This window comes from Lycium barbarum, chromosome 11 (assembly GCF_019175385.1).
Source record: "Lycium barbarum isolate Lr01 chromosome 11, ASM1917538v2, whole genome shotgun sequence".
Taxonomy (NCBI): Eukaryota; Viridiplantae; Streptophyta; class Magnoliopsida; order Solanales; family Solanaceae; genus Lycium; species Lycium barbarum.
Window position 1 is genome coordinate 29,640,361 of NC_083347.1, and position 27,741 is coordinate 29,668,101.

Consider the following 27,741-nt stretch of genomic DNA (forward strand, 5'->3'; position numbering starts at 1 on the left):
TAATTCCTTTAAATTGTAGACAGTTCCAAAATGAGTGTTAGCTTTTGATATCTATCGGATCTTTTGAAAAAATCAACAAACCGGCTAGAAAATTTCACCCGCTTAGCCATAATAAATTGTAGCCATCGATGTATACTCAATGTATAATAAATACACAAAAGAATGGAGTTATTTTTGTTAGGCATCGTATAGTGTAATATCCCGATTTTTATAGCCATTGAAATATGATGGCATGTTTAAGACAAGTCTTTCTTTCTTCCATTCCGTGCCCAAACATATTCTGCAACAAAACGAAACGGAGAGAGTACACAGCAAGTTTAATATGATGTCTCAGCCTGATGAAGGCATGATGATTAAGTGATATTTTCTCTGGTTAAAGGAGTTTGCGAGTTTAGTGCTGAATCTAAGTGTGAAGTAGGGGTACCAGCAGGGACTTAGTAGCTCAGTTAGTTGGCTACATGAACTATAACTTTATTGGTGAGGGCTTGAATCTCACATTGTAATCCCCTCCCTCATTTCTCCTTCCCCTACCCTTATATTTTTTTGCGCCGATTGCCCTACTTTTGGGGTGGTTTTTAAATTTTGCCCCTCATATTTGTGGTCTTTAAATTATGCCCCTCATATTGCTGGTCTTTAATTTTTGCCCTTCGCATTGCAACCCTTAGCGTTCACGCAGAAATCATGAGATTTTGGGTTCGAACCCCCGCTCAAGCATAAATTTTAAAAAAAAATTGCAAGACAAGGTTTGGGTTGCGTGTATGCAGGACCCGACATACACTTGTTAAGGAATTACCAAAGTTATGCCGGACCCGATATACTCATGCCTTATGGACAGACTTAGCATAAGTATATCGGATCCGGCATAACTTTAGTAGTTCCTTAACAAGTTTATGCCGATGGGGGCATACTTATGGGCAAATTTTTAGGTAAGCCTTAACTAAAAGTCTTTTTCTAGTTATGCCTTATGGGGCAGACTTTTAGTTAAGACACAACTAAAAGTATGCTCCATAAAGCGAAACTTTTCCTTAAGACATAACTAAAAATTTGTCTTATAAGACAAAATCTATGTCTCAAGGAAAAGTTATGCCTTATGGGGCATACTTTTAGTTATGTCTTAACTAAAAGTCTGCCCCATAAGGCATAACTAGAAAAACACTTTTACATAAGGTTTAACTAAAAGTTTGCCCATAAGTATGCCGGATCCGGCATAAACTTGTGAAGGAATTACCAAAATTATACCGGACCCGGCATACTTATGTCAAGTCTGCCCATAAGGCATAAGTATGCCGGATCCGACATAACTTTAATAATTCCTTAACAAGTGTATGCCGGTGAGGACATAGCGAAATTTAAACTCTGTCTTGCGAATTGTTTTTTAAATTTTAACTGAATCAGAGTTAACCTGTAACCCATGGGTTTTAGCCGCAGGGCAAAATTTAAAGATTTCAAATATTAGGAACAAAATTTAAAGATCACCCCAAAAGAAGGGCAATTCGCAAATTGCGAATTGCCCAATGTAATAAAAATAATTGTAAAAAAAATAAAAAAATAAAAAGTAGGGGGCAACAGGGAGGATATTTTAATAATAAAAAGAAATGAGAGTTCAGCCTAATTATAGGAAATTATTAGTTATTGCAGACCTTAGCACTGAAAATGCATACCGAAAAGAATGACTTTCCACTCCGAAAAATGGTTTAGATGACCTGACAACCTAACCACCAGGTTCTGAAATACAGTCCACCACAGAATCACTAATATTCCATCATCAAAATTTTGAAAGTATTGCTCTGAGCAAACTGGTCAGAAACAATTAAATCAGCAGTAATAGGAAAAAAGTAAAAGTGAATCATCAAAATGAGCTTTTGCAGATATTAACTCAAAGAGATTTATACAAACAAAATGCTAAAGCCTTAACAGGTATTCTCTTCTATCTCTCAGGTTCACCACTTAGAAAACCTAGTATCAGATGTCAAGAAAAACTGATTATCAAGCTAATCAAGAAGATGCAAAACAATTCCTATGAAGAGCCTGTCGTTATTTCTTTACAACATTCAGAGCTCAAAAGCTGCTACATCACAAACCTATATGAGCAATCAAAAAGCCTGTGAAAAGCACATGTACTGCGCCCTAATCCTAGCTGTTGCTTCGTGATTAATAAGCATCTCAATATTTATTTCAGAAAAAACTCAAACCTGCGGAGATCTCTTGCTAGGGGAAAATAAAGTTCCTGGAACAATAATCTTCTCCAAGGGCCTAAACTCTAAATTTTGCCTGGTATTTACCAGATAAAAGGCTGCAGAAAACTGCTTTAACGCTATTGAGACATTATACAAACAGAGTGATCTGCTTTCGACCTTTCAGTGACCTGACCTGGAAACCAAGCACATGGCATGAGAAGCACCAATGGCTACTGAAAGCACGTTATGGTTCCCAAGTCCATCATCCTCCATAAGAAACTTGACTTCAATAGGAGATGACTGTTTCTCCGGCAATCCTGGAACACCCAATTGACAATCTTTTGCATAGCCCCACACATACAGTTTCCCACCATCTGTCACCAGTAAAATTAATCATTAGTCAAGCATTACATCCTTTATACAATCTAAGATCATACAACACGGAACGTGGCTTATTAACCAACAGGTCTTTAAAGCAGTGATGGGAAGTATGAACAATTGGATGACAACAATTCTTTTTAAGCCCTTTCTTCATAGCTTCGACTTAACGGATGATAGTTTCTGCACTAATCGTTGTGTTATGCATGTAAACCAAACAGATTGTGACAAGTTTACCGGTTATAGCTGCCGATGATGAACCTCCACATGATATATAGATGATTTTCTCGTGGGCCAAAGCCTCAACTGGGGTAGGAACTTTCTGGTTTTGAAGAGAAGAATTACCCAGTTGACCATGGCCTCCATGACCCCATGAAAGCACTTCTCCTTTATCTGAGAGTAAAGGATACTTTCTAACGTAAGTAGTTCAGATACATAGATGAGTGATGCATGTAAGATAACTGTAAGCTACCAGTCAAAGCTAGAGAATGATATCCCCCACTAGCTATCTGAATAACACGAACACCTTCAAGGCTTGGAACTAGTTGCGGTTTCCAACCACCTACTTTGCCACCTCTTCCGAGCTCATAGTTCGAGTTGGCTGAGAAAAGAAGAGACCAGAAATGTTACTGATCTTACTCGGAAAAGAAAGGTTACATAATAGGCAATAAGATGTTCAAAGTACAAATCAAGAGTAGAGAAAAAGAACAATACTGGAAGTACAAATCAAGAGTAGAGAAAAAGAACAATACTGGAAGCTCCTACCAGACAATACTGGAAGCTCCTACCAGATAAAGTCAAACTCTGTCCATTACAGAACTTAGTACAAGACTTGATATTATCCTAACCTGTTTCAAAATATAAGTACAAGACTTGATACTTTTTTTTGATAATGGAGAAATCCCCGAGGGCCAAAGGCACAAGGTTTGAGACTCGGCAAATAATGGGTCTGCCCCTCTACCCTTCTCCATGTAAATAACAGGCTTTTAGCTATGGCAGGGTTTGAACCGTGGCATGCGCCTAACCCACATAGCACCTGATCAAAGTCCCCAGGGCACAAGATTTGAAGCTTCATCAAGTTTGTTTCTAGGTTTCTTTCATTATTATGGGTCTGGTTTATAATTATGATGGGGCACTGAACTTGCTGGATTTAAGAGCAACAGATAATCTGAAACAAATACATACATACATATATTTTATTAATGGAAAGGCTCAAACTAAAATGCTGATGGACAAAAAATTGACATTTTTACCCTTCAATCAAGCAAAATTCGTTTAACATTGTTGTACAAAATGTAAACATATATTCTAATGAATAATAATAGATGATGTATGAATTTGAGGCATATTCCTGGATAAGTTCTCATTCTAATTGAAGCATCTATCTCTACCACCTTCCTAGATGTTTGACTATGGGTCTATATTCCGTGGTAACTCATAATTAACAAGATAACAAGAAGCTCACATATAATTATGTACATGAATCAGTCCAAAAGGTAATAGACTCAAAGCGACGCTCATATACCTGCGATCATATCACGTTTGTACCTCATAACATCAAAATTAATACAATTAAAATTGTACCTGCCTAACTAAATATAACTTCGTCTTCGCAGGTCCGAACGATATCTATTCATTTTGAGTTCATCTACCAAGTTGGTTGAATAGGATCATTATTCATCATTTTGAGCTTGTAATTTCCCCCCTTCAAATTTCGTTTGATATATCATACATGCTATAATGCTTACATTTATGTGGTTTTAAAAAGTTGGTTCTGATTGACACGGGATATATGTGTAATGCATGTGTGCCCAAATTAGCACTAATATAAAATTGGATTTAGGTTATTCATTTGCTAATTGCAGGTCGTATACATTCATCAAAGTCGTAATCCAGATGGAACGTTTCCAAATACAGCAGCAGAGCGTTTCCAAATTCGAAGTCGTAATCCAGACGGAAATGGGTGAGTGTAATACTAGGATTGTTGTCCACAGCAAAGCATTAGGATTAAGACTAACTATATCACTTAATTTGCATTAAGAAATCAAGACGACATCCAAGCCATATTTTGCCTTCACTTGACTTCATCTTTACGCTTCAGTACTTAAGTATGACAAAAGAAAGACAGTATACGGCCTTCCTTTTAATTTTTTGATAAGGATCAAACACAAATAATGGTGTCACCTGGAATAAACCACCCTTCCTTTCAATAAATTGACTTCCCTTAAAAGCATCATAACAGAAAAGCCTCAAAAAGGCGATAGTATCTTACCTCCCCAGTTCCAAAGCTCTCCCTCTTCTGAAAGTGCCATTGTGAAAAACCCACCACATGAAACAGCAGCTACGCTCACAGGAAGTGATTTTACTTTTAAAGGGATGCTAAGACCACCTGCTTCATTTGGACCTCGACCTGGACCAAGGCCCAATCGACCATCCCCTTCATCTCGGCCCCAAGTATAAAGCTCACCTAATGACATCAATTAAAAATTTAAACTCCAAGATAAAGGAAACAAATCAGCACTAATTTCTACTTCACACCTAAATTTAGAGTAAAAGAAAAGGAAATAACCAGAACAGTAAACATTTTACGACACACTCCCTCAGTAAGCAATTAACCTTCAAAACTGAGTAATAAGCATTTGGCAATGTGATCTAGAAAAGGCCACGGACTAAAAAAAAAAAATCCGTACAGACACACATTCCCCATGTTAAATACTATTAATGGTCATTGAAGCGTTTTGATAATAGTCGTCTCGTGACCAACAGCTATCAACTACCGGTTTGTTCGTAAGGTGAGAGCTTCAAGCCAGTTTCTAGTGCACCTCCCATATACGCACCACCGCACAAAAGAGGGTGGGAAAAGCTTCAAGAACAAAACCTTTGACCTCCTTTCCAAAATGGGTTGTCGAGTGACAAACTTTCAAAGTACGAGTTAAAAGCATCTAATTTTTTTGTCTGAATCTGGATATTTTCTTTGAATTTTTTGAGTAAAATTTATATATTTCATTTAGTAAAATACATAAAAAGAATTTATTTCAATTTTAATCATTAATCAGAAATGTCCAAAAATTATAACCAAAGGGCAAAAACTTTACTGTCCATTAGTGATACTATCAAACAAAATGGAACAAAGTGTAAGCACCCAAGGGTGTGGCCTAGTGGTCAATGAAGTGGGAGGAGAACCATGAGGACTCGCGTTCAAATCCCAGCAGAGACAAAACCACTTGGTGATTTATTTCCATTTGTCTAAGCCTTGGTGGACAGAGTTACCTGGTACCTGTTGCTGGTGGGAGGTAGCAGGGATCCGTGGAATTAGTCGAGGTGCGCGCAAGCTGGCCCGGACACCACAATTATCAAAAAAATGGAACAGAGTGAAATGAAGAACCACCTGTCCCTCTACATTCATATCATGACAAACTCCTTTAAGAAAAAGTTTATTTCTATATGATTTCAACAACCTAGGCATGCATTAGGTGGGACCAAAAGCACGAATAATCAAACTCAAAATAACATTAGCTACTTTGCACCCAAAAATATAAGATGTAAGTCCTTCTGTACAACTATCTTCTTCTCCTTCTATTCAACGAAGATCTTTTCCTTTTCCAAATTATTACTCCCACATCTCCCTTTTTATTTTGGGAGGGAGGGTGTAGGTTTTGACGCTTGGGGGAAGGCAAAACCAGGCAGTAAGCAAAATAACTTTTCTTGTTCCAAGGTAACAATAGACAAAGCGCTAGCAGAATATTTCATGCATTGGCAATATATAGCATAATAACTGTAAGTTCCTCGAATGATAACTTTAGTTCTCTTACAGCTTTCTTCTATAGAGACCTTTGGGGGATACTATCCATGAATCACTAATTGGCAATATATAGCATAATAACTGTAAGTTCCTCGAATGATAACTTTAGTTCTCTTACAGCTTTCTTCTATAGAGACCTTTGGGGGATACTATCCATGAATCACTAATTTTTTCCCTTTTGCTTCAATTTCTATCTCTGTTGGATAAAAGGGATACTTACAGGAATAGCATAACCATTTAGTAAATGCATCAAAAATTGGTAATTAAATCCTTTCTTTTTGTTCTCTTCTTCGGTACCTGGTGGCAGATATCAGTGATACAGTTGCTCCTACTTTGACTAAAAGAGAGCATAAATAGAAAGAAAGGAATAAATACAAATAGATTGGGCCTCTTATTATGGCTGTATTTTCTGCAGCTTTTCATTCTCCGAAGCCCTTTCAAGGAAGTTAAGTGCAGGTTACTTTACTTGGTGATGTCCCCACGCTTTGGTTCAACGGTAAAAGTAATACAGCCAGGATTCTGGTTACAAGTTTGAATCTTGGCTGGTGAGCTAAGTCTAGTATTTAAATAGAGATGGGAACATTATCCCGAGTTTCATGCTGGGAAATGGGAAGCGAATTTGTAGGTCATTAGAAAAATTATACACCCTCCGTCCCATTTTATGAGACGGGTCTAAAATAAGTCAGTGACATTTGTGTGGCTCTAAATCATCTCATGAAGGAAATGAGAAGTTTAAAGTTAAATTGTTCTAAATATGGAAAGATGTCATTCTCTTTGGAATGGACTAAAAATAAAAATGTGTCAGATAAAATGGGATAGAAGAAGTATTACTATATGATGGATGGATGATAAATTTTATAATTTACCACCACCACATTTCTTGAGCGCGCTTTCCTTCTGAAAGGTCCAGTACAAAAGTTTAGGAAAAAAATGAAAAGGCCCGGTAAAAAGCTTCATCTAGAAGAATTATTTGCCAATTGGAGCTTTTTCTACCTAGGAGAAGCAAGAACTAGCATCTGAATAACCCCAGTTTTAAGGAGTAAGATGGAGTTTAAAATGAAAGAAGTGACTTTATTACCAAATCAGTAATCCAATTATGACGACTTATAATGAATCAGCTGATAGAAGTTAAAAACTTAATCAAACAACCCAAAAAACATAGCTATCGACCATAAAGAAAGCAGATACCCACTTTGTCTCTAGATGGTGAAGTGTGAAACCAGAAAATGTTTGAATATCCTACCTGATTTTGTTATAGCAGCTGTATGCGTCCCACTGGTTGCAATGTGGCATATTTCTGCATCCCAAGGTCCCTCAACTAATCTAGGGACCAGCTCTCTATGATAAACTTTGTGGCCAAGAGCACCAAAGCCACCGTAACCCCTGAAAACTTCATTTTTTCCATAAAAGAATCAAGTTACAATGAAACAAAACTACTAATTCTGGTTTCAACAGCTTGTTTTAAACTATTCACCATCAACAATTAAATTTCATCTCTTTCCGCCAAAGCAATTAGAATATTTCTATGTCAAACTCTTCAATGGAAAAACGTATGACTCCACTTAGGGGTGTTCAGAGACCGAAAAACCGATCCGAACCAGTAAACCGAGTCAAACCGACTTAATAAACCGAAAACCAGCTTGGTTTGACTTGATTTGGTTTTAAATTTTAAAAAACGGATAACATTTGGTTTGGTTTGGTGTTAAAACAAAAAAACCCGAACCAAAACCGAACCAAACCAATAGATACATACATATTTAAAATATTATATTTCTATATATATATATATATATATATATATATATATATAAATTGGCTCATTCCAAGTCCAATACAAATTCAAATAATTAGAAAGAAAAGTGTAGCCCATTTAAGTTTAAGGTAAAATAAAAACAAATTTGCTAAAGGTAAAATAGAATTTTCGCCTTATTCAGTTTTACGGTTCCTTCATTTACATGCCATCTGAATTACTATTGATAAGCTAGCATTTTATCCGTAACAAATTAAGGGGAGAAAATGGCAATAGGAATTTAAAAAGATTTGGTAGATGACTTTGTCTTTCTGTTTATCATTTTTCGTTTTAACTTCTGTGCTTTCTTCTCAATGCATCATAAACACGATGAGTCTAGATAACAAAAATTCCTGAGGGGCTGCGTAATATCAAAAGGCTATATGTAGGGAGGTAACTAGAATCATGAAATGTAGATGTTATGTTTCTGTAATTCCTATACCCAAGCCATAGGCCTATACCTAAATAAAGTTAATGAATTAATTAAGAAGATTCTGATTTGAATGGATCACGGTCAAAGTCGTATTTAGTTACCATTTGATTCAAAGGTTCTTTGTATTAATACATTCTTAAAATCCGAAAAAAATCGCAAAAACCGAACCAAACCGATAAAACCGACAAAACCGAAACTGATAGAATTTATACTATGATGGTTTGGTTTGAATATTAGAAAAAACCGACTTAATTGGTTTGGTTTGGTTTGGTTTTAACCAAAAACTGAGTCAAACCGGACCATGAACACCCCTAACTCCACCATTGATTTGTCCTATTTGCTAGGAGAAAGGGTGATTATGTGTACAGTGCCTTACCGGAAAGGGGTGATGAGGTCTACAGCGCTTATCAAAAAGGGGTGATGATGTCTATATACACAATGAAATGGTGATAAAGAAAGTTTACATTTTCGCGTGTGCAGCCATTATATGTGTTCATTCATCTTAGATTCACAACTATGATAATAAGCAATTGTTACCAAAAATAGATGCTAGAGATGGAGTTTTTGGTTCAGCATCAAAATCACCTCAACCTTTCTCCAAATTCTTTTCTAGTTACTAAGTAAACTAAGTGAAGGCCACACCAAATAGACAAGATAGGGATATTTTATTCAGCGAACTTTAGTGCGTCCAGTTTTTTTTTCCATTTACCTAGCAAAACTAAGTGCAGGGCTGCAGGCGATACTCGAAAGAGATTACTACACAAGAAAATCTTTTTAACCATAGGCATTGGGCCTTTTTCCATGCTCCAGGTCAAAGCAACAATAAAAATCAGAAATCGGTATGCGTTCATAAATCTCTCTTTTTTTCTTAAGTTCACAATTACACAAATCTAAAGGCATGTCTTCAGACTACAGGTCGAAACAAATCATCTGGAGGGCTTAAAAATTCGTAATGTAACACGGTACATTACGACACAATATGTAACAAGCATCCAAAACAAGCAGTAAATAATGGAAGAGTAGGGCAAGGTTGGAATTGGTACTGACCAAGTGAAGACCTGTCCAAGAGAGTTAAGCGCGACGGAATGAAGGCCACCAAGAGCAACACTTTTCACCTTTTCCAAATGAGCATTCAAAGTAGGAACAAAAACAGGATCCTCGTGACCAAACCCAAGCCTACCCCCATCACCTTTACCCCAAATCCATAAATTCCCATCAACCAACAAACCCGAATGAAAAAGCCCACAAGAAATCCCTATTTCCACGTCATCATCAACCTTATTTCCCACAGAAGTTGGAAGACGACCGGGAATAGGTGAAGATAAACGGAAAGTGGTGGGGTCAAGAGAGAAAGAAGCAATAGGTGAAGGGTATATTCGTATTTCTTCAATACCACCACCTAATTGACCAGAAGCACCGCGTCCCCAGGTGTATAGTTGGAGAGTGATTGGTTGTTGTTGTGAGTTTGTGAGTTTAGATTGATAAAGAAGAGGGATTTTGGATGATGAAGAAAGAGCACGACGGGTAAGGTAATTGAATGCCATTAACGGCGGTGTAGTGCTTGCTCGGGTTCACTAGTTTATGAGTGTTGTTGTCCCATTGTGTTGCAGTAAAAACATGTGTTTCAGCCCGGCTGTTTCTGCATACTTCAGACTTTGCACCCTCACTTTCTGTTTGCTAAACTCTTCTCGTCTGGTTAGAAAGCAAGTTATCCCAAATTACTTATCCCGTCAACCAAACGTGTCATAAAGCGGCATTAAATTTTCATCCCAGGACTATTTTTATTTATCATCATATCAAACCACATGTACTAATCCCTCGGTTTTTCATTTTTTTTTCCAGGTCCTTAAGAAAATACTTCCTCGTTGTTGACACCCAATTTTGTCCCACATCTCCTCCGAAATACCTATTTACGCTTCTAATATTTTTAGCAAATAAAAAATATATTTATATTTTTACAATAATTATTGGCCTCTTATCAATACCGGCGTTTCATTATTCTATTACAGTTACAAGCTATTATTATTATTAATAATAATATCATTAGTTCAAATACGAGCCCAATTCACCCCCAATATTTTCGGATTAACCCAAAACAATTTTCATAGCCCACTACCCATTTTAATTCACCCCAACCCAATTTTCAGACCAGTCCACATTTTATTCCCAGCCCACATCTTCAAACCACCAGCCCATTATTTTAACCCAATACCCAGCCCACTACCCAAATAATTCCCCTACCCGGTCCAAACAAATTTCATCCGACCCGTCCCAGTTATTTTCTTGAAAAACCTACCCTAATTTCTATCTCTCCTCTCTTTCTTTTTCTTTGAACCAGCCGCCTCCCTCTCTCTACCCTACCTTCTCTTTTTTTTTCATCCACCACGCCGCTCCCCTCCCCGCACCTCTCCTTCATCATCTCCCAACCCCACCACCGCCGCCTACACCCCGCTCCCACTTCCCTCTGTTCCCCACTTTCCTCTTCACGCTCCTCTCTCTCTTCTTCGCAACAAACCCTAAATCGCCTTATAAATAATCGTTTCCAAGTCAGTTTTAAGGAGGATTTTTTCTATTCAAGAAATTCTCCAAGAACAGGTTTGTTTTAGTGGCAGAATCCCCTAGAAATTAAAGTTGAAAAACCCCAAAGTTTTCAAAAATATCAAATTTGCAGTGGTTGTGATAGTTCAAAATATCGAGTAGGAAATACTAAAACAAATTTGTTGTTTTTTTTTCGTCTGCTCTGTTGTTGTTGTGAATCCGAGCCTCGCAAGCTCGGATTTGGTAGTCTTCGAGGTAGATATCGAAACCTTCGCACCCACTTCGCTGCACTCAAAAAAGGTAATCTTCCTCCTTTTTATTTATGTTAGCATTTATTAGCTATTTTCTACTTATATGTGCTAGATTATTTAGTGTAGTAGCGTTAATCGCTAGATTAGTTCTTGTTTGCATATGCTAATCACTGCTCTAGCCTAGCATGTTTGTTAGTCGCTAGTTTTAAGCCCACTTGAATCCAGTTTAGTTATATTCGACCATGTTTAAATCTTGTTAATTATGTTTATGAGTGTTAGCTTCCTGTTTAATTCCCTCTAAGTTAGTTTTAGTCCGTGTTTGTTGGCTGAGTCTCTATTATGTGGAACTGGACCCTGCTTGTGTTAACTCAGTTTTAAAATTATGTCTAGCTGCAGTTTGTCCTGTTTGAATTTAGCTTGTGCTAAAGATAAGTTTGTATAATCCGAATCGCATGTGTGTGTTTAGTATAGGAATAGGCCTGTCTGCTGGTGTTTTTACCTAAACATGATTAGTTGAATCAAATGTTCAGTTAAATGGGTGAGAATTATCTGAGATTAGTATAAAGCCTATCTGATTATTTGTTGACTTAGATTGATAGAGTGTAATATGATTAGGAGAAATCTTGATTTAATTTGGACTTAGACTGATAGAGTGTAACTGTTTAAACTAGTCATTTGATAATCTAATAAGCATGTTTTGGACTTAGATCTTGAGACTGTTAATAGAAAAATTCCAATAAATATGCCTGAGCTGATATCAAACAGGTTAGAACAAAGGGATTAGTGATGATTGTTTGGTAATATTCTTAGGCTATTAGTGTGACATGAGTGGGAAATGGATTGTTTGGTTTGCTTGATGGTCTGCTAAAGAGGAAATGGGCTGATCATTCAAGTTTATCTTGTCTCTAATGTCGTATTCTGTATTTGTGTTGTTCATGACATGTTCTGGGAGTATAGGTTGTTGAAAATGGTCGTATATTCTTAAAGGGATTACTTTGGGTCTTATGTTAAACTGTTCTTTGTCTGGGGTGTGAGTTTTACCTATTGACTGTTAGTGAGAGCTTTATTTTTGACTGAAAGCAACTTTCCACTTGCTTGTTTGAAGTTATCTGGTGTTTTATGGCTATTTGTTTTGGATTTCTTTTTGTGGGAACATTGACCTCTGGTGAGGAAAAGTGAGGTTGTTTTAATGTTAATCCTGCAAGCATGAATTTCTGTGACACTCCATGACCATGTGAACTAGTCTATTTACTACTATATGTCATATACTCAGATGATGGTGCTCAGCTTGTAATCTATAAGTCCTATTCCGTGTCTTTGCTTGGATTAGTTCTATGTTCCCAGGCATGTGTATCACCTGAACCTAGTATTGAGCCTGTTTGTTCTCTCCCATTGTACCTGTATTTGAGTTAGCATTGTCTGGGCATAGTAAATCTTACACTTCATCTAATTAGCCTACATGATTCTGTGGCTTGAAATTCCAAAATCCTACTTTTCTTTGGCCTGCTATGTCACTAGTTAAAGCACCATTGCCCAATGGCAAATTAACCATGCTATGCCTGCTCTTATCAGGATGCCATACTTGTTTTATCCATTCTTGTCAAAATCCTGCATGTTTCTTTTTTTTTTTACTTAAAATATTTGTCCCCTTTCACCATGTTTATCTTGTTCTGAGAGTTTCAAATGCTGCAAGTTGACTTATTCCTGGCTATCTGTTTTTTCAAGGTTCATTTAAGTATTTAAGATGTCTTCTTTTTTTTTCTCAGAATTGCATTCTGTACTTTTAGTGTTGGTGGTATATTTTCTTTCCTATATGATATATTTACTCCCTTCTGTATGTGCTGCATATTAAGTCCATCCTTGAATATTAGAATGACATGAAATGCCCTAATGTATCAAACCAGGCATCTGATGGTATATTAGTATTTGGTTTCTGTTTTTATACACATCATGCTGCATTTTTTTTATCTCTTTTGTTCCTGGTACTGCCTCTATACTTCGAAAGCTGTCTAAACATATGTGAACATGTCCCTGTGTAGATCTGGTTGTTGATTTACGAGTAAATATACCATGGATATGCCTGAATATACTAGATATATGCAGTCCCGCATACTGTTAGCATAAGGGGAACTTGTATATTTAGTATAAATCAAGTATATTATTAATATAAGTACAAATTTTGTAGCCTATGCATGCAGTTGGGTTAAGTCTCGTTAGCTATTTATTATTGGGCCTCCTTTATGTGCTAAGCTTTCAGTTTATACTGGGCCAGTCTAAAATTGATTTTAAGTGACTTATTTGATTTGGGCCTTCTGTGGGTTGCTCGAATTAGTCTAAAGCCTTTTCTTTTCTTCCTGTCTCTATTTCATTTTTAGATATACACAGTATATATACAATCTATTGACTTGTTTTGAGTTATATTTTACATGTTTTAACCTCATCCGTTGATTATATACTAATCCTTCTCCTTTCGTTTTATGCATGACCATCGCATACGAGTCCGAGTGACTCGTCTTCTTTCGCATTCGGTGTTGGGCTAAAAGCCCAACGCGATCTTCCCTCGGTCCACCCTTGTCCACAGCAAAAAATGGAAAATACAAAATTATGGGCCAAAGCCCAATAGACAAAAACAGCTGCAGCAGTCAATATAAAGAATTTGCTGGGCCGAAGCCCAACAGCAAATAGGTCCAGCAGTTCCCAAAGGGGCTGGCCCATTCGATATTTATTTACCCCTTTTATTTTATTTTGTGCATTTAACTTGTATTATGCAACTAACCCTTTACCTTGCTTTATTTTCTTAAATTAGATGAACCTTAGCAACTAGTGGGGTTTAGTTTAGTAATGGGTAGTTGAACTGATAATTAATGCCATACGTTTCACTCTCTATTATTTTTACATTAAAATTTATAGTATTTGTCTTCATTAGAATAATTGATTTTCAAAAGAGCATGACCACATATTTTGAGCTAAGGAATCATGATTAAATATTCAACGTGCCACTAATATGTAAATATTAATCCAACTACATTCTATAAATATTTTAGATTGATTAGATTATAAATATATTTAGCTAAATATAGTTAAATAGAGTCAATAAAAAAGAGAAAACTCATGCCCCTTTTCATTATATTAAAAACAAAGTCTAGGCTTCTTTTTTACATAATATAAATTCTATCTAAAGTTCACATCTACTAAATCTTCTCTTAAAAAGTTATTATATTTTAAACAACACTATCATACTTTCATTGGAAGCCTTAACAACCTTTATAAGTCCTATTTTTAAAAAATGGCATTTTAAGTTTTTCTTTTATATTATATTTTCTGTAAATCTTATTTTCACTAATATTAGTTTCCTTTTAAAATTTTAGCAACATTTACAAATTTAAACATTATATTTACTCTCAATTAATTAACCTAAGTTTGGTCGGATAACCGTAAGTTAACAGATTCTAAAGGATGCCTAACCCCTTCCCTTTAGGATTATATAGAGCCCTTACCTAGAATCACACTGGTTAAGCAGACTATTAATAGAGGTTTAGTTTTAACTTTGCCTTAGTTAAACATCTAGGTGTCCTAATTCACCGTTAAATTAATTAGGTGGCGACTCCTTAAAATAAAACAAAAAATAGGAATCACCAATATGTTGTACTCTTACTTTAACCCGGTTAAAATGGGGTACGACACTCGTTCCATAATAAGTATTGTTTTTAGCTTATGAAAACGGCACACCTCTCAAGTAATTGTTCACTTCTAGAAAATAAGGAGTGATTTTACTAACTTATTTCTAATCAAATGCCTAGAAAAAAAAGTCAATTGATGATTCTTGATTATGTAAATAAGGATAATTTTGGAAGAATATTAATTTCTTCTTGAAATTCGAAAGCACCTCTTATTTTGAAATAAATTGAAAAGTTTAAAACACCATTTATTTAAAAACGGAGGGGGTATTAACTGAGAGGATAATTTGTTCAATGTAATACTAATCTCTTTTTTACCCTCTTAATCTCTCTCCATATTTATTGAGTAAAGAAAGTAGAAACTAATACTTCCTATATTTAATTTGTTTGTCTTATTTTCTTGTTTAGTTCATTTAAAAAAGAATTCCACTTTTCTTTTTTGGAAACTCTTTAATTCCAACTTTTCATATAGAATGTTTAAGACCACAATATTAAAGCGCATTTTGGTGCATTCTACTTATCTTTAGTTTTAGACCACAACATTTAAAAGTCTTCTTTATTTTCTTAAAATTCGTGTCAAGTCACAACCAGATAAACAAATTGAAACGGAGGGACTAGTTAATTATATACTGATTTTTAAAATGTTTGGACCATCTATTTTTAATAAGGATGACAAGTAAAGTGAAATGAAGGAAGTAATTGATTATTTGGTTCTTGAACTAATCATTAAAAAGTTGATGACCGATTTATGAAGGTAAATAATAACATAAAATATTATGATATTGTATAAGGTAAAAACCGGGTCAACTTGCGTCCGATGGACCGGAGTAAAAGATAGGTCTGACGGGTCGCAGACACGGTCAATACCGAGAGTATTTTACCGGACACGGTAAAATACGAGCCTAAAAAGCACGCTCAATATAGGTTCGGATAATCAGTTATGGGGCGGGCCACGCGTCATCGAACCGTTCCGCCACTTGCGCTGACAACAGTACGAGTGTCCGACCGTACAGATCAACTTTATCCATTTTAGGGTTTTCCTAGAAAGGCTTTCTACGTTGTACTAGGGCCCATTTATTGTAACCTATAAATAGAGGGCTATCCCTTCCTTTTTTTAGGTTAGCTTTTATTATTCAACAAAATTGTAATCAGAAGAGTGTGATAAATATTTCCTCAAGTATTTTGGCTCGGCTATAAGGAGCTTCTCCCAGACCGGACCAACTCGCAGCTCTTGTCAACTTTTCCTTTCTAGTTTCTATTGCTATTACTTAATAATTGCTATTACTATCTAGTATATATCATTACATATTCGATAATACCTTATATTATAAACTAAATCTATCCACATATCCTATTCACCACTTACAAATTTAATTATTATCCACTATTTGGGGGTAAACAATTTGACGCCCACAGTGGGGCATAGGATAATAGTGGTGGTTTAATCTTTTGCTACTTCTTTTTTCACTTGTTGTTTGAAAGTTTGCAGATGTGCAGAAAATATTACGTTCGAAATGGCAAGCAGCGGTTATTCCGGGCATGTGAACAACAACGAGATAGTTGCTGAAAACGAAAACAACAGTGGGTTACGGAACCCGCCTACGGATCCAGCCGACCCAAATGCTGTCAACTCAAGAGAAGGCCTCAACCAGCAGAATACCGTCAATCAGGAGAATGCCGCCCTTCCGGCCACATATCCTTTGAATAGCCATAACTCAATTACTTTGCCTCGGGCTCCAGCCTAGAAAACACTGGATACACCAGATGAAATTAACTTACGTTTAATATTTGAAATGCTACAGGAACAAGAGACCGCTATAGCCGAACAAGGGGTTGTTGTAGCTCAGCTTCAGAGCAAAGACGACAAAGTAGCTTCGGTAAAGCCAAAAGGGGTGACTGAACCAAGGTGAGAGGAAGCACGAATAGTTGAGAGCAATGAGTCTACTGAGGTTTTGAAGATGCTCGAAACTTTGGCGAAACGGGTTGATTTAATGGAGAAAAGGGTGGAAATATATAACTCTCGGGTGGATCAGATCCCGGGAGCACCCCCGATCTTGAAGGGACCGGATTCAAAGAGATACATCCAAAGGCCTTTGTCACGACCCAGCTAGGGGCCGCGACGGGTACCCGGGGCTAGCCACCGAACACCGCTCGTTCTACTGCTCATCTTACTCACTTAATGCCCTTTTATCAACTTATACACGAATTATAGGAAAAACATGTTTTATACAGAAACATAAATGCTTTATATACATTTGCCTCTCGCCCATCAAAATAATATATATACACATAATAGCGTCTCGTGGGACCGTCTAACCCACACTGCGTATCTACGAGCCTCTACTGACATGCTAGACATATAGACGGAACAAGACTCCGCCGTGCCTAAAATGTACATATATACCAAAAGAAGAATCATAAGCACCTCCGAACAATGGAGTGCTCTCAATCAGCTGACAACTACTAAGAATCCGGATCAAGCTCTCCTCCCTGTCTACCTGTGGGCATGAACACAACATCCAAAGAGAAACGGACGTCAGTACGAATATTGTACTGAGTATGAGAGGCATAAACAATGAAACAAGACAATGATATAAAGAGAATATCAATATGAAGCATCTGGATCTGACTGACAAACATAAGGAGAGTAAGGCATGTTGTCTTACTCATACTCATCATCAAATCATATATGCATAATGTATAAGCTGCCCGTCCATATCGGAACGGTGTGATAATCATAACATTAGCCTGTGTCCAGGCCTCCCACGTCCAGGGTATCATCTCATGCCGCCCACTAGTGGTGTCTGCCCATGCCATCTGGTCATGGTGTATACGTATAGCTGCCCGCCTTGGCGGTGACTGCCCAGCCAAATAGGCGCGGTGTAATAGTAATATAATCATGCATACATAGGGCTCAAGATCAACTATACTTTATCGAGGTGACGTAAGGTCGTGATCTCCCGATTTTATTATGGAGCAATTATCAATATTCTGCCTCACCTTGAAGGAATTAGCACATAAGGTAAGTGTGAGCAATCAATAACATCTTCATCATAACATATCTCTTACCTTATATAGACATTTATGGATATAGGCTTTTAGCTTTTCGGAATACATGAACTCATGAAGAGGAAGGGAATACATGCTATAGGATTCATGCCATTGGAAAGAAAGGACTAGCCTCACATACCTTTGTCGTTTAGCTAAGCTATCGTTCACTTTCTCTCCTTTAACATTGCGTCGCTACCTTCACGAGAGAATTTGTATTAACGTTAGTTAATCGACTAAGGGAATGCGTCACTATTTCTAGAGAAATTTGGGCAGCACTTCCTTTATTTATACTACTTTCCCCATATTCTATATCAACTCCCAACACTCTCAACAACATTCACAATATTGTAATCAACAACCATCATTTATATATATTTACCACATTCCACCATTTCCCTCCAATTTCTCCACATTTATTGGTTTTAACTTATCATTGGGTTTTTGCGCATACAATACTTGTTTCACGATATAAACATCATTTATAACGTATTCATAATTACAACACGTCAACATTCATGATTCAATCCAACTACCATTCAACCACTTGCACTATTCACTCATTTATGACCCATTTGCTATGCCTTTCTATAATTCAAGCATTTTAACCTTCCAATATCTTAAACAACATGAAATGGTCATGAAACTTACCTTAGATGATGGTTGAACAAGTCTTGAGTTGAAATACTTCACTTGCACAAAACCCTAGTTCTACCTTCCATGGAATTTCTTGACTTAGATGATCCTTGATGTGTTTTTTACACTTGGTTTTTGTGGATTGATGAAGTTGATCTTAAATTTTCACTTGGATTCTTGTATTGGAAGAGTTGGGAAGGTTCTAGAGAGATATTGGATCGTGGAGAGAGAGAGTGAAATAAATTAAATGAACTTGGATCATTATTTTATAAATGCAAAAGCTGTCCCGACGCCATTATACGGTCCGTATAAATTTATACGGTCCGTATAATCGACCGTAAAACTGCTCCAGTGGCTACCCTTTTCTGTGTCAACTTGACGGTACATTATACGGGCCGTATAATTTTATACGGTCCGTATAATCGACCGTAAAATCCACCTTTCAGCAACCTCATTCTGTGACTCTTCTACGGTCCATTATAGGGCCGTATAATATTATACGGTCTGTATAATATTATACGGTCCTTATAATCGACCGTATAACCCTTCAGTTCACTGAATCTCATTTCCATCACTTCGTTTGATCTCCGATCCTTATGGAACCTTCTCAACAATTGTTTAACACTTCGATACCAATCTAAGGGACGTTATCCCTCGTCAAAAGATCGCCTACGCTGTGTCCTTTGTCAGCCTACTCACTGTACGCTAACGGGAAAATTTTCCAAAGTGTAACAGCCTTTCCCTCCGTGTGCGGCCCCAAAGTTGATCCCGAAGAGGTTTAAGATGCCGGATATTCTAAAGTATGATGGGACAACAGACCCACAGGAGCACGTGACCTCGTACACTTGTGCCATAAAAGGCAACGATGTCGAGGAGAATGAAATAGAGTCGGTATTGCTGAAGAAGTTTGGTGAAACATTGTCCAAAGGGGCATTGACTTGGTACGACCATTTGCCCGAGCATTCCATCACTTCCTTCGAGATGCTCGCAGATGCATTTATCAAAGCCCATGCTGGGGCCAAGAAGGTACAGGCCAGAAAGGCGGATATTTTTAGAATCACCCAAAGAGATAATAAGTTGCTACGTGAATTCATGAATCGGTTCCAAAGGGAACGGATGGAACTTCCACCAGTCCCGGAAGAGTGGGCGGCACAAGCTTTCACTAAGGGGCTCAATCCCCGAAGCTCAACTGCCTCGTTCAAATTAAAGGAGAACTTGTTTGAATACGAGGCAGTAACTTGGGCAGATGTCCATAACAGGTACAAGTCGAAGATTCTGGTAGAGGATGATCAACTTGAACTCCCCCCGAGTCCAGTAAATGGAAGCAGGAACTCTGAAAGGTCGAGGAGAAATTATGAACCGGAGACACGGACATCGAGGGAAAGATACCGACCATATTCTCAACCGGAGAAATCCAACTTTAGTTCGGATAAAAGAAGAAGCGGCCCCAGCCATTTCTCGAGTACAAGTGACAAGCGAGCTGATCGTGGGTCAAACAGCCGAGGGTTGTTATTTAGAAGCGATGCCTGTAGATCAGCCAGCAATGAAGACATACCGAGATTATCAGAGTACAACTTCAATATCAATACATCAGACCTTGTCTCAGCTATCGGGCATATCACAAAAGCCAGGTGGCCAAGACCATTGAGATCCGATCCGGCTCAAAGGGATCCGAGCGTGATGTGTGAGTATCATGAGACTCACGGTCATAGAACCGAGGACTGTCGCTAATTAAGGGAAGAGGTGGCTCGGTTGTTGAAAAGTGGTCACCTTCGAGAATTCCTGAGTGAGCGAGCCAAAAACCACTATAAAGGAAGGGAAAATCATAAAAAGGCTGAGCCCGTGGAACCACAGCATGTGATCAATATGATAATCGAGGAACGGATACCCCTCGAGGGCTGATGATGAAAAGAACAAAGGCTTCGATTACACGAGAAAAACGGACCAGCGATTACATGCCCGAAGGGACTATTTTCTTCAATGATGAGGATGAAGAAGGCATCATGCAACCGCACAACGATGCGTTCGTAATCTCTATTCTTATCTTTAAATCCCAAGTTAAACGTATTTTGATTGGCCAGGTAGTTCAACCAACATTATCCGATGGAGAGTCGTAGAATAACTGAAATTGCTGGATCAAATCATACCGGTAGCTCGTGTGCTCTGTGGATTCAATATGACAAGCGAAAATACAAAGGGAGAAATTTCTTTGTCGGTCAACATCGACGGGACCATTCAGCAGATCGTGTTTTATGTCCTCGAGGGAGGGGGAGGGGGGGGGGGGGGAGATGAAGTATAATGCTTTACTTGGCAGACCATGGATTCATAGCATGAGGGCGGTGCCGTCGACATTACATCAGATGTTGAAGTTCCCAACTCCGGAAGGAATAAAAATTGTTTGTGATAAACAACTCGCAGCAAGGGAAATGTTCGCGGTCGAGGAAGCCCGCTTCGTTATGAATAAACTGGTTCAAAAGGTTGATGAGCCAATCAAAGGCAAGGACACCAAATAGCAATTACAAATACAGGCTCGAATGAAGAATAGAAGGAGATGAGGCTGAATTGTGAAGAAGATGATTTCGGTGTGCCCAGATCATTCGTATTACCGGATGATTCAGATGCAACCAAATCTACTGTGGGGGAGCTGGAGCAGACCATCTTGTTTGTGCATTTACCGGATAGAAAGGTATACCTGGGCACGGGGTTAACCTCGGAGCTCAGGAACAAGTTAATTAAATTTCTTTAAGCTAATGCCGATTATTTTGCATGGTCCCATATAGACATGACAAGTGTGCCACCGGAGGTGACAACGCATAAGCTCAGCCTCGATAGAAAATACACTCCGATCAAGCAGAAAAGAAGACCGATGGCCGAGTCAAAACATGCCTTCATCAAATATGAGGTAACAAAGATTTTGAAAATAAGTTCTATCCGGGAGGTAAAATATCCGAACTGGCTAGCTAATGTCGTCGTGGTGCCGAAAAAAGGTAACAAATTTAGAATGTGCATTGCTTATAAATATCTAAACAAAGCATGCCCGAAGGATTCGTTCCCTATGCCTCACATCGATCGAATGATTGATGCGACAGGCGGATATGAGATGTTAAGTTTCCTCGATGTCTACTCCGGATACAACCAGATCCGGATGCATGATAAGTTGATATTTTACCAACTTATCTCTTCTTTAATCTTATATTTTTGCTATGTTTGCTTGAGAAAATAGTGCATTTAATATCATTTACATCTATTTTACAGGTTTATGTGATTTAGAAGTGAACGGAAGAAACCAAGTGAAAATAAAGTCAAAAAGAGGTCAAATTGGACAAAACTGCACAGTTTTGCAAAACTGTCAAAAGTGGACAGTTTTGCAAAAACGGGACAGATTTGCAAACAAACGGGCAGAACTGCAAAAACGAAAATCTGGGGCATATTTTGTCATTTTTTTGGACTTGGAAAAATTGGGAAACATAAAAGGAAGACTAGGGGGCAAAACATTTTCATCTTTTGGCATAACACAAAAATTGGAGGCTAGGGTTTCATCACCAACACCTTGAAAGAGAAGATTTGGAGGCACCCAATGAAAAATTCTTTACCCATTTCTTCATCTCTTGCTATTTATTGAATATTTATGTGTGTAATATTTCATTTCAATACTTGAATCTCGTTTATGAAAATATTCTTGATTAAAGTTTGGATTGAATCTCTTGTTTTCCTTATGTGTTGAATGATTTTATTCCTAATGAAGTGGGTTATTGTTTCTTTAATTAATCTCATTTTGAATGATTCTTAAGGGAGTAGCTAACCCTAAGATTTGCCCATTTATTTTGGTTTAAACTTGGAAGAGGCAAACTCGGGATTGGGAAAGATTAATTAATAAGAATTTGGGGCGTTAACCCTCATCTAATGGAAATCGACCTAGGGATAGGCGACACCACTTGTAGCCATATTCAGGTGTTCTTAATGCTCCTAATTGCTTTAGGGATATTCAATTAGGTAGTCTAGTTAGTCTTCGGAAGAAACTAATTTAGAGTCATTATCCGAGGCTAAGTAATATAAACTCACCATTATTTGTAAATCATGAAGTACATTGGATCGTTACTTGAGCGTAGTTTCCCTTGTATCCATGCTTGTGGCCATTGATCATTTTACTTGCTTTCTAGGTTAGTTTACATTTTTGCATTAGCTATAATCACTACTAAAAAATTAGCGTTTAGTGACGGAATATTAGCGACAGACCATATTCTGTCGCTAATTAACGACGGATTAGTTACGGATTTCTCATTTTGTCGCGAGAAAAGCAACTAAAATTTTATCTCATTATATAGTGACGGATAAGAAACGAAACCTGAGTTTCGTCACTAATAATTAGCGCGAATTTTTGGCGCCTTAAATTTCACTACAGATTTAGCAACAGAAGAGGCGCGACAAATTTTATTTTTCATTAGCGACGGATTCAGCAACGAAAAATCCGTCGCTAGGCCTTTAATTTTTCTCGAAAAAAATATATATTTGCAGCAACGGAAAAATTTATCGCAATATTAATTATTAAAAGAAATCAATATATTATTTAGCGACGGATTATAAAATCGTCGCTATTCCGTCGTTAAGTGTAAAAAAAAAGATATCTCCTAGCTAGGGTACACATTATTTCATTTCAGTTCAAACCAGTAGCCAACACAGATAGAGAGAGAGTGTGTGCGAAATTGCTAACATAGAGAGAGAGAGCACAACATAGATCAAAATAATGTGAATCTAGGGTTTCTATTGTGTTTTTCTGTTCTTCTACTGCAACTTTTATATAAAGGAAAGGTATGTTTTGATTTTTCTATGTTTTATGGGCAGTTTCTTTCTTCTTTATCTCCTTCTTTGTGTTTTCTGACATTAAATCTAAAACGAAATTAAGATATTTGTGTTTTCTTGCTTATTATCTGAAGGACAGAGTGTCTTTAAGTGTTTGTTTTTGCTAAAATCGAAGTTGGGTGTCTTGAAAACTGTTGGGTTTATAATTTATTTGAAGGTTAAGTGTTGGGAATCTCTATTTCGGCCAAAATCTGATGAAAATGGAAATGCAACCTTTGTTTGTGCTAAATCTTGTAGGATAATATTATTTGGTGGTTAAAGTTTGTTTTAATTCGTTGCATGTCGAGAAAAAGCTTGAAGAACTCAACATTCTTTATACTTTGTGATTTGAAATCAGTGTTAGTGAACTGGGTTTCTTACTCGATTTTTTTTGTTTCAGTTTCAGTTTTGTTTCAGTTTGTCATTTTTTTTAACTAAAAGGTGAATGATATTTTCTGTTTCACTAAGTTATTTCAGCTTGTTCTTCCATTTAGAGGTCATTCAGTTGTATTAATGATATGAAGACAGAACTTCTGGCTGTGTTGCCTTTTGCTGCTGCTCTGAGTGTTTCAATGATGCATCCTAGTTGAAATGTTACTGCATCTTTAGAAGCTGAAATAAGTGCCAGGTTGCTGATTGTTTTTTAGGCAAGCAACTACTATAGTTGAGACATATTTTGTGCCTTACTTTGAGGTAGGTAACTGTTGCATTTTTTAGGGTTAAATAAGTTGTATTCTTGAGACACTTTTGAGGGTTAAAGTCACTATGGGTCCAAAGGTGAATTTTTTATCAACCCCATTAGTGAATACACTCTGTTTGTTACATAGATTGTTCATATATTTATATGTAAACAATGTTTAGTATAAAATATTGTGACTTATAGTACTTGTTATGTTATGTAGTTTCCAGATATGTAAAGTTCAATTGTTTTGACCCTTGGAGGGAATACTTGGTGCTCAAGTAAAACTCATGCTAAGAATCTAGTTTTGGTGAAATGTTCTTGTTTTTAGCAAATTACAGTCTTCTATTTTCGTACATGTGTACATTAAATATTGTGTTGATCTGATGGTTTGTGATGAGACTCTGTTGTCTTTCATTTGACTTGGTCATTTATTGGATCTATGCTTCCATTTATACAAAAAAAATGCAACAATATCAGAGACACAAGCTCTTAATTTTCTAAAAATGGAAAACATGAAAGCCGTTATCTAGGCATGTCATTAGACTAGATCAAACAGTAACACAGTGAAAGTACTCATTGAGGGCATATGCAACCTAAATTGTACAGCTGAAAATTATTTGAAGCTGTCGATAAGCTTCGCTCTCTAGTTGGCCAAACTTCCAATGTTCCGTGCCAACTCGTTCCCATGAAGCACAAGTGAAATTATTTGTCTTGTTTTCTTTTTACTCCTTGTTTATGCTATTGGAGCTTGGAGAACACTGAGGCAGCAACAGTTTCTTTGCTGACATAATTCTAGGAGATTAGAATGTTATTCATTACCGCCGTGTCTTCTAGGTTTCTGGTGGTAATAGATTCATCATCATTGGTAACAATTGACACCAAATGCTTATGTTGTAGGGACGTAATGTAGTGATTGAACAAAGTTGGGGTGCACCCAAAGTAACAAAAGATGGTGTCACTGTTGCAAAGAGTGTTGAATTCAAGGATAAGATAAAAAAATGTTGGTGCTAGCCTTGTAAAACAGGTTGCCAATGCCACAAACGATGTTGCTGGTGATGGTAAGTCTTTAGAAGTCCAATATTGCCTCTACATTGTTGAAACAAATTTATGAATTTCCAGCCTAATTTAGCGGGTGGTTCTGCCTAATTTAGCTGTAGATTCTGTTGTAACAAACCTGAAAAGCAGAGCACGGATGATCAGCAAATCTGAGGAAATTGCACAGGTATCTTTGCCAGTTTTAAAACTGTGAAGAGGAACTCAGGGAAGAGATACTAGTAGAAGGGAAAAAGGCAGAAACTAAAAAGATTCCCGGGAAAGAAAGATCTAATTATGCACTGAAGAGTTCAATTGTAACTTCTGCTTTGCTTAGTGATGCATCTTTTCCCCTAAGATTTTGATATTGTAACTTTTTGATAGGTTGGGACTATCTCTGCAAATGGAGAAAGAGAAATTGGTGAGCTAATTGCAAAGGCTATGGAGAGAGTAGGCAAGGAGGGAGTCATCACTATTCAAGTAAGTAATTCTATGGCTATCTATGCATTTGAATATTGTATGAATCTTTTGGTCACGATGGTGCTGACTTACCTATATGAGCTTTAAAATGTGTGTCCAAACTGAGGTAGCTTCTGATTTCGATATGCTCTTGGGATGTGGTTGGAATTGAAGGAGATAATATTGTTTGCTGACTTTTACTAGTTGAGACCTGATCAATTTGAGTTGCTAAATAGGGGGAATTTGGGCTAGAAATCGAGCATATGGAATTTTGATAAATTATTGTTGCTCAGTAATGAAAAACATCTTATTATAGTCCAATTTGTATGCATTTGGTGTACATTTTAGCTAAGATGTGTAGCTAACCCATTTCTATCACCAAACAGGATGAGAAGACATTGTTCAACTAGTTGGAAGTTGTTGAAGGGATGAAGCTGGATAGGGGTTACATATCACCATACTTCATCACAAATCAGAAGAATCAGAAATGTGTATGTCTTTGGTTTTGCTAATCTTAGTTAAGCTTGCTCAAGATAGCTGTGTCAACATTCATTCTTGTTTAAACTCAGTATTCTTCTGATATGTCTGGCAGGAACTGGATGACCCACTAATTCTTATTCATGAGAAAAAGATCTCAAGCGTTAATGCTGTTGTGAAAGCATTAGAGTTGGCTTTGAAGGTAATCCTCTTTCTGAGATTCTCGGTTTGATTTCCATGAGATTGGCCATGTAGCTGTCTGTCTTACTGTTACTTCATGCATGCAGAGACAAAGGCCCTTCTTAATTGTAGCTGAAGATGTGGACAGTGAAGCACTTGCCACTCTTATTTTGAACAAGCTTCCTGCTGGAATCAAGGTATGTTTCTGATGTATTTGCTTTTCTGTTTGTTGTTTAACTACTACTCAGTTTGGTGTTTACGTGTTGTCTGTAAATGTTTACAGGTTTGCGCCATCAAAGCACCAGGCTTTGGTGAAAACAGGAAAGCTAATTTGCAAGATCTTGCTATTTTAACTGGAGGCCAAGTGAGAACTGTTCTACTGTGCTCATTATAAGATAGTTGCTGTTTGTCTTACTGATACCTAACCAATATCTGTTACTACTGTGTGTGGTAGGTCGTTACAGAAGAGCTTGGACTGAGCATTGAAAATATGGACTTCGAGATGCTGGGAACATGTAAAAAGGTATTTTTGTTGCACCATTTACCTGTAGTTGGTTCTCCTTTTGTATATTGTTCTCTTTTGAATGTATAAGTGCTTGATAAAATTGTGCATAATGTGATTTCTGTTTGGCTTTTCTAGTTAATCTACTCATGCATTCGTTTTTCTAGGTGGCTGTCTCCAAGGATGATACTGTCATTCTTGATGGTGCTGGTGAGAAGAAGTCCATAGAGGAACGATGTGAACAGGTTTTATCTTGCTTCCTTTTTCTCCCATATGTGTACAAGTACCGCATTTCAGCATGGGGTGTTGAGCTTATACTTGTGCTCTTTGTATTTGCAGATTAGATCAACCATTGAACTGAGCACATCTGACTATGACAAGGAGAAGTTGCAGGAAAGACTAGCTAAGATTTCAGGAGGTGTCACTGTGTTAAAGGTATGCCTTTTGTTTGCAACTTGTGAATGAGTATTACATGCTGCAACTGTTAGTTCAATCAACATGCCATTGTACAATGTATGTAGACATGGTAAAGGCAGGAATCATCGATCCACTGAAAGTGATTAGGACTGCTTTGGTCGATGCTGCCAGGTTAGCCTATAACACACTTTCTATTTTCTTGTTCTTTCATCGTAGACATTGGCCTCTCACATTCTTGCTAACTTCCCTTCGATATTGTGCTCCATGCAGCGTCTCGTCTCTCTTGACCACAACTGAAGCAGTTGTCGTCGAGCTTCCTAAGGATGAGAAGGAAGATCCAGCAATGGGCGGCGGCATGGGAGGCATGGGTGGCATGGACTACTAATTGGAAAAGCCAAGAACAGTAATTGCAGCTGCTTGACAC

At 37.4% G+C, this 27,741-nt stretch overlaps 1 protein-coding gene and 1 pseudogene across 1 annotated transcript; one reads left to right on the forward strand and one right to left on the reverse strand.

Annotated features, from left to right (window-relative positions):
- Window positions 1-1,842: 1,842 nt before the first annotated feature.
- LOC132617455 (RCC1 domain-containing protein RUG3, mitochondrial) lies at window positions 1,843-10,311 on the reverse strand. Its single transcript, XM_060332454.1, has 6 exons — window positions 9,627-10,311; window positions 7,601-7,740; window positions 4,828-5,022; window positions 3,028-3,156; window positions 2,793-2,948; window positions 1,843-2,551 (listed from the first exon to the last, which is right to left on the reverse strand). Exons 1-6 carry the CDS (start codon window positions 10,121-10,123, stop codon window positions 2,358-2,360), a joined length of 1,311 nt encoding a protein of 436 aa, XP_060188437.1. The 5' UTR covers window positions 10,124-10,311; the 3' UTR covers window positions 1,843-2,357.
- Window positions 10,312-16,559: 6,248 nt separating this feature from the next.
- LOC132619656 (chaperonin CPN60, mitochondrial-like) lies at window positions 16,560-27,365 on the forward strand (annotated as a pseudogene).
- Window positions 27,366-27,741: the final 376 nt, after the last annotated feature.

Coding starts and splice junctions, on each gene's coding strand:
- LOC132617455 (XM_060332454.1), bottom strand. CDS start 10,123: ATGGCATTCAATTACCTTACCCGTCGTGCTCTTTCTTCATCATCCAAA. Junction 7,741..9,626: donor CTTGGACAGGTCTTCACTTG/GTCAGTACCAAT, acceptor TGAAGTTTTCAG/GGGTTACGGTGGCTTTGGTG. Junction 5,023..7,600: donor AGCTGCTATAACAAAATCAG/GTAGGATATTCA, acceptor TGATGTCATTAG/GTGAGCTTTATACTTGGGGC.